At 35.4% G+C, this 8157-nt stretch overlaps 1 protein-coding gene across 1 annotated transcript in view; it reads left to right on the forward strand.

The window, feature by feature from the left end:
* The window catches only part of DENND6A (DENN/MADD domain containing 6A), an 86226-nt gene that overhangs the window by 55810 nt on the left and 22259 nt on the right, over window positions 1–8157 (forward strand). Inside the window, 2 exon segments of the mRNA XM_010851929.1 lie at window positions 5171–5283; window positions 7496–7576. Coding sequence (XP_010850231.1) covers window positions 5171–5283; window positions 7496–7576 — 194 coding nt within the window.

An 8157-nucleotide genomic window follows, 5' to 3' on the forward strand; every position in this document is an offset into this window, starting at 1 on the left:
TTTTTTGTTTTTAGATTTCAGTCTTTTGTTCCATTTGAATGGCTTTTATCTTTAGGAACCTATGTTTAAAGGATGGTTTCTCTCTGATAAATATTTGTCAGCTATTTTTCTCATTATTTGCTATAATATCATTTGGATATATGCATTCCTGATCCTTAGGCTGTGATGGATAGCCAAGGACTATAATCACCATGTTCTAAACCTGACCAGAGGGAAAACTCAGCATTAGTAGAGAGTTTCAAGTAAAGATGAATCCAAGGGAAAGATTAATCCTTATTCTGGATGGATTAGACGTAAGATAGTATTTGTCTCAACAGATTTTTTTTTTCCTCTGTAAACAGCTGGGATATCGTCATGTATTTTACACTTCTCAATAGTGAAAACAGTTCTCCTCACATTCTCACACTCATCTGTGTTGAAGGACAGTTTTGATTTTAAAAAAATTTCCAATCTGTTGTGGACCAGTGCTTTTACAGAATGCTATGCACATGAACTTTTAGAACCATGAAAAGGGGAAAAACCATATGAAAGTCCGGAATTGTCATGGGAATATCAAATTGCTGTAAGGGCTTCTAAATGTGTGCTCTCAATTTGAATTTTTATTTTGTCATGTATTGTAACAAGAGTCAGTCTGTGGACTACACTTTGAGAAGCTCTGCTCTAAACTCCTGTTTCTCAGCATGTCCAACTCTCATCACAAAGAGAGTAACCACATAGAGTTGGAGGCCAGGAATGGAGCTCACGCTTAAAGTCTCATGTTTTCTTTTATTAGTCTTACTCTGATCTGCTCTATAGCTGTTTTCTGCTGAAATAAAAATACTCTGAAGTTGTCTCTTCCCTTTAGAAAAAAATATGTAAGTTTTTTTCCCTCAAATCTCAAGTAATATTTTTGATATGGGAAAGTGTCTTCTGTTTACCTGTAGCTTTGCAGGCTTGGTTTCATTGGCAGATGTAGAAGATAAAATCATCTGTGCCCTTGATAAATAGGAGGAGAGCTGTTTGTGGCATACTGCTTGGTGTTTGTATGGGAGTTGCTGAAACTGACAGGACTGGCCCAGAAACCAGTGAGTTCAGCAACTCTTCAGTCAGAGGGGTACTTTTTAGAAGGATTTTTTGTTTTTTGAGAGGAGAAAAGAAACTTTTGATTTGCTCCAGTTGGCAGTGAAGTACCATAAAAAAAAGATTTATGAGATACAGTTCACTCTTATAAAATGTACAATTCAGTGATTTTTAGTACAGTCACAGAGTTGTGCAACTGTTATTGCCTCAGTCAGTTTTAGAAAATATTTATCACCCGCTTCATGCTCCATTGTCCTTCTCTTCCCCTCCCCTCATCCAGCCCCAGGCAACCACCTGTCTGCTTTCTGTCTCAATGAATTTACCTGTTCTGGATATTTCACATTAGTGGAAGTGGTGTTTTGAGGTCCATTTTAACTTGAAAGAACCAGTATGATATAATAATGCTCAAGAGTATCAGCTCCAGATTCAGACTTCTCAGGTTCTTCTTACTCTACCATTTAGCAGATTTATTTCTTCGGATGATTACCTAATTTTTCTGTGCCTCGAATTCCTCCTCACAAACAGGACTAACAGTGGGAACTTACCTGAGAAACATGAAGACCAGATGAGTTAATGTATCCAAAATGTTCCTGACAGTGCCTACCACAGAGGGAGCACTCATTGAAATGGGCGCTCAATTCATGTATTGAGCTGGGGGTGGGTGGAACCACTTCTGAAGCAGACAAAATAACGACAAAGTTTTGACCTGGAATTCTGTTTGATTTCGCTCCTAACAACTTAGTTGTTTGGAAAAGGATGTTGGAGGAAGGCTACAGGAACTTTCTTGGTATAAAGAATGTCGGATTATTCGTTTGTTTTCGAGGCTAGTAAAGATTATGTTAGATTAATTAAAGTAGAATTTTCCTCAGGCTTTGGGGGTTTGCTGAGCAAATCTGCCATTTCCTTATTACCTGCTACTTTTATCAAGGAAAGGATTTTTGTTGTTCTTAATCAAGAAGCCATGTAAAGGTATATTTTCTTTGGAGAGCTGCCATTTAATCTTAAAATTTGTGTAAATTCTTTATTCCTTTATTTTAATAAAGAAAAAGTAATTTCCATTTACTTTTTCCCATTTTTTGTTAATAATCAGAAAGCTGTGGCACACATTGCATGACTTTTAGGTTTTTTTGGATCTTTATAGATCTTCCGTTTTCTTAGTATATTGGGTAAGATGCTTGGAATTCAGTAGAATCATAGGTTGGTTGTGGAACTTTATTTTAGAATTATCGAACATAACTGCCGAAAGTGACTTTTAGGATGCCTCTTACTTTTGTTGACAAGTCACTTAGGCTAAGTAACCTGTAGAAGGTTTATTATTGATGGACCTGGGACTACTTCCCATTGATCGTGACTCCTTTTTCCTCAGATTGTAACTTTTCCTTCATGTTCACAGTCATACTTCACCATCATTCATGTGTAATCATATTTCTTATGTAGGGGTTCACTCTATTATTAAAAATAGGCAAACTGGATGGGTCATACTAACAAGGTAGATTTATTTTTGATGAGGTTGTAGGGTATCAGGATTGCCCCACCCTCCACAGGTATCGTTTTCTTAAAGGCAAATATAAACAACCTGGTTGCCCATCCGTTATGCCTCTTTTCCTGCCCCGTTAATAGTGAAGTCAGGATTGAGAACAAAGGTCTGCCCAGGTAAGGGGTTGATATTCCTTTAGTAACCTTTTGTGTGTGAAGGGACAGACTTCTGAAATATGAAATGGTAACCATTTACCTCAGTTCACAAAGACATTGGCTAAAGCCTTTGTGACCTGGTGATCTAGCTTCCTGACCAGTTCTGTACAACTTGCAGGTACAGCTGGCCACTGGGAAATTCTTACAGCATGCCCATGATTTGGAATGGAGCTGGGTGGGTAGGGATGAAGGCCTGTGGGAACTTAATTACTTTCTTTCCATAAAGCTCAGCATCCCTTCAGAACCTATATTTCTCTTTCTTAAAATCCATTGCATTTTCTCTGCTGTATCTTGCTAAGTGTCTCAGAGAAATTAGTGTGTACTTCTCAGTGGATCTTTCTGTCTTCTAAAGAGAAAAACTGAACCATCTGTGTATAAATCCGTTGGACTAAAACAATGCTAGGAGTATTTTCCATTATTTCTGGTCTCATGTGTTTTCCTTATTATAAACCGTCAGCTGTAACAAGTAAAAAAAAACTGAATTGACTCACTCTCCAGTCCTCTTTGTTTCTTCCCTTCTCCACCAAAGAAATACTAGTTTCTGTAATTGCATGTAGGTATATAAACTGAGTTGCTTTTTAAAAAACTTAAACGTAATATCAAGCTGGGCTTCTCTGATAGCTCAGTTGGTAAAGAATCTGCCTGCAATGCAGAGACCCTGGTTTGATTCCTGGGTTGGCAAGATCTGCTGGAGATGGGATAGCCTACCCACTTCAGTATTCTTGAGCTTTCCTTGTAGCTCAGCTGGTAAAGAATCTGCCTGCAATGCAGGAAACGTGGGTTCGATCCCTGGGTTGGGAAGATCCCTTGGAGAAGGAAAGGCTATCCACTCCAGTATTCTGGTCTGGAGAATTGCATGGACTTTATAGTCCATGGGGTTGCAATGAGTCAGACATGACTGAGCAGCTTTCACTTTCCCTTCTTTTATGAGAACTTCATGTACTAAAGAAATAGAAGTACTTCTGTGTATAATACTAATATACTAGTAATAGAAGTACTGCTGTGTGTAATAATGGTAAGAAACTCTTGAGCACATTCTGTATTTAATCTTATTAGTTCTAAATACAGTAACTAGGAAGAATCTGAGTGACATACTGCTTCTTGCGTCTTTTACTTTTTAGAGCATTTACAGTTTTTTGTAATTATTGCCTGACAAAGTAATGTTTTAAGAGGTTTGCTAAAATGATTAAAGTTTTAAACCTTTATTTATAATTGAAATGATTAAAATGGAAAGTCTATTACTTGAACTCTTCCTGAGTCTGCTATATCTTTTTTTTTTTTAATTCTCATTGTGAAATATAAAACTCACACAAGGTCAAGAAATCGAACTTTGCCAATACCACAGAAGTTGTCTCATGTCCCTTCCCAAACACTATTTCCTTCCCCTCTCCTAAGGTAACCACTATCCTTGATTCTTTTTTTCTTTTTATTAAAACATTGTAATGTAATTTTAATAATTTATACTCCATTTACAGTTATTGCAAAATATTGACTGTATTCCTTTTAATGTACAATAATCATTATAGCCTCTCTCACATCCAGTAGTCTATACCCCCCACCTTCCCACTCCCTCTATTCCCCCCACCCCTCACTGGTAACCAACCTTTAGTTCTCTGTGTCTGCAAGTCTGCTTTATTTTGTTAGTTTTGCTTACAGTTTGTTTTATTTTTTTCCCTTCTACATAGAAATGATATCATACAGTGTATGTCTTTCTCTATCTGACTTACTTCACTTATCAGAAAACCCTCCAAGTCCATCCATGTTGCTGCAAATGCAAAAAGCTCATTCTTTTATTCTGGCTAATATTCTATTGTGTATATGTGCGTGTGTGTGTCACATCATCTTTATCTGTTCGTCTGTTGATGGACACTTAGATTGCTTCCATACCTTGGCAATTGTAAATAATGCTGCTGTGAACACTAGGATGCATGTAGCTTTGCAAATCACTATACTGATTCTTACAGTATTAAGTTTCTTGCTTTTCCTTACAGTTTTATCATCCAACTGTACATTCCTAAACACTATAGTTTGCCTGCTTTAAAAAAAAAAAAACTATATAAATGGATTTGAACAATTTGTGTTCTATTGTATTTAGTTTCTTTTGCCCATTATTATGTTTGTGAATCAACATTACACACACACAGTTGTCAAAAAGTTTTAATTACATGGAGAAAACGGAATAGGAAAAACAGTAGAGGGACAAAAGATGTTTGTTTTACTAATGACTTTGCCTCTAACTAGAAAAGATGGCTTTGAGCAAGTCACTGAATCTGTCAGGGTCTCCTCCTTTTTCTTCTCTAAAACATGATAAAATGGGTTTCAATATGATAGGACCTCTTTAGCTCTAAAATATAGTGAAACTGGATAACTAATGTTATACTGTGCTGTCCTTAATTTCTTTCATTTTTGTTTTCATTAGGTTGTCTTGGAGATACCCAGTTTTGTTTTAGATTTCGACAGTCTTCTGGGAGGAGGGTGTCACTGCATTGTCTCCTGGATCAATTTGACAAAGATTTACCAGTTTACTTAAAGGTTGGAAAAGTAGTAATAGAATAATGTCCATGTGAGAGGAAACTTTAGGACCGAGTTACCTCTTACAGCATTCAGAAAAACTGTGCTTTTGTTTTCTTACCGTGTTAAACTGTTGGATTTCCTAAGTGAATCTGATTCATTAGGATTTAGTATGTGAGTGAAAGAGACTTTTTAAAGTTATTGTTCTTAAAACATATTATAATGCCATTGTGAATAATAGAAATTAGAATGTTGAGGTAATTTTCTTTCTTGTTAATAGCTCTTTGTTAAATGTGGAAACAGGGTGAATATCACCCAGAGTTAAAGATTCCCTGTGGTAATCCCTACCGGCTTTACAGTACAATTACTGTTGTCTCTTTGATTTTTAAATGAGCTTTGGTTTGCAGTTATTGTCTGCTAAAAACAATGCTAATAATTCAGATGGTTCCAGAATTTCTGTTTGGTACAGTGGTTCACACTTTAACTACATGAAGAATCATTCTATCTGTATGTCCTACTAGCACAGCCAATAAGAACTTGACATCTTTTCCCTCAAATAAGTATTTACAGCTTACCTTCCGTGTTCTACCAATGACCCTAATCTTCCAGTAAGCAAAGCCTTTAAAAAAATGTCTTTAAAATCCTTTAAAATGTCTCTTATAGCCATCTCATCCTTTCCATGACCTTGGCTATCACTACTAACATATTCTTTCAGCTGCTGATAGCTTGTTTGTGTTCTTGGCCTTGTATCAATAAGCATATATTATCTTACTAATAAGATTTCCAGATGGTTCAGAGGTAAAGAATCCACCTGCCAATGCAGGAGATGTACGTTTGATCCCCAGGTCAGGAACATCTCCTAGGTGAGGAAATGGCAACCCACTCCAGTATTTTTGCTGGGACAATCCCATGTACCGAGGAGCAGGGGGTGCTGCAGTCTGTGGGGTCACAGAGTCAGAAGTGACTTAAGCACACACATCTTATTAATCCTCCCTATATTGTTCTGAGACAGTTCCTTTTGCAAACTTGAGGGCTACTGAGGATTACAAAATTCGCCCAAAGACACCCATCTCCTGTCTTTCTCAGTGCAATATATTTTATACAGTGTTCCTAGCTAAAGTGTGCATAATATATTACATAAAACAAATCTAAAATGATTACCTATTGCTTAATGAATAAAGAGCTAATGATAGTACTGTTTCCTGGTTCTCACTTTTTAGGCCTTCCAAGATAAAACTTTACCTTCTGAATTTCTAGCTTAATCTTCTTTCTATACATGTGTCATATTTTAGCTAAATTGAACTATAGCTTTTCCCTGAGGTAGCTTGTATTTTTTTGTCTCTGCATGATTTTGCTCAAACTCTTGACCCTCTAAACCTGAAATGTCTTTGTTTAAGTCATATCTATTCTTCAGTACCTAATTCAAAAACATCTGCCTCTGTGAAATCTTTACTGATCACCATAGACAGGTAATCTCTTGCCCCTTGGCAGAAGGGAAAAAATACTACTTTGTGCTTTTTTCATGGTACCTGCCCTCCTTTTACATAATAGTCATTTTTGTACTTGTCTTCTCTCTCTTAGTTTGTGATCTTCTTAAGGAACTATGTCTTATGCATCATTTTATCTTCTCTAACACAATGCGTTATTCAAAGTAGGTGGTCAATAAATATTTGTTTAAAGAATAACAAGGAACTGGGCCAGAGTTTATTCCATTAGGATGTAAAAATTTTGCAAGTTTTTTTGGAATGTAATTGCCTTTCAAATTGTATGTTGATAAACATTGCAGTGTTTCATTATTATTGGGTGAAAAATATAGCAGTATATGTAGGACTCAGATTAACATTTAACTCCTTTTAATTTCTCTCTTGAAATTTTGTATTAGAATACCTCAAAAATTGTAGGCAGATTTTTAAAACATTAAGTGTACCATTGGGGAAAACAGAATTTGATTATTTTCAATTTCCGTTAACTACCACAGATATAAATAAAGAATAAAAACATTAAGTTATAGAAGGCTAACTTTGTACATTAAGCTATAATTATTTCATCTTTAGGCAAGTTAGCTGGTTTCTATCTGGCAGTTATTATCATGATAGTTGTTTACATTGGTGGAAAAGTATAACTAGCTTTTTGTGTATACTTCATATCTCAGTTTGAGTTTATAAAGGAACTTGCCATTAATAGTAAAGAGTTGATATATATGTATGTTTTTAATTTGTCACTTCTTTCATAGAAAGATCCTGCCTATTTTTATGGATATGTGTATTTTCGACAAGTTCGGGATAAAACTCTAAAAAGAGGCTATTTTCAGAAGGTAATTTTCATATACATTAGTGGAAACATTTTTACATCGTGGTTAGAAGAATAGAAATTATTAGAATGAACAGTCTTTAAAGTTTCATATTTCATCTTTAAACATACTGGAATTTATATTTTATCTTTTTTTTTTTTTTTAGATTGTAGACATCTGCCCTTAAATTTTTAACTGCTATTGAATTTTGCCTTTCTGCTATCTATGTGCTAGATTCCTGGCAGTAAGTTACAGTTACTGTATGAAACTTTCAAAACTCAGAACAATCTGTTTAATTTTCACATTTTAGAATAAGGGAAAGAATGAACAGATTGTGATATAGTTACAACGAATAAAAGTCTGCAGTATGTTTTTTTGAAGAGCCACTAAATATGCTTGACCAACCTCTTAGGCATTACTGCTCCCACTCTAAATGTATAATTTTTTTGTTTCTAAATATATATATATATATATATATATATATATAAATATAAGTTAGTTCCAGTTTGATCCCAGCTGACAGGGAGGGACACACTGTTACCTACTGTAACTAGAGCATGCCCTGGCCGTGTATTGATGCTTGTTGGAAAGGTGAAAAGTAATTT

The sequence above is a fragment of the Bison bison genome, unplaced genomic scaffold, assembly GCF_000754665.1.
Source record: "Bison bison bison isolate TAMUID 2011002044 unplaced genomic scaffold, Bison_UMD1.0 scf7180017864304, whole genome shotgun sequence".
Taxonomy (NCBI): Eukaryota; Metazoa; Chordata; class Mammalia; order Artiodactyla; family Bovidae; genus Bison; species Bison bison.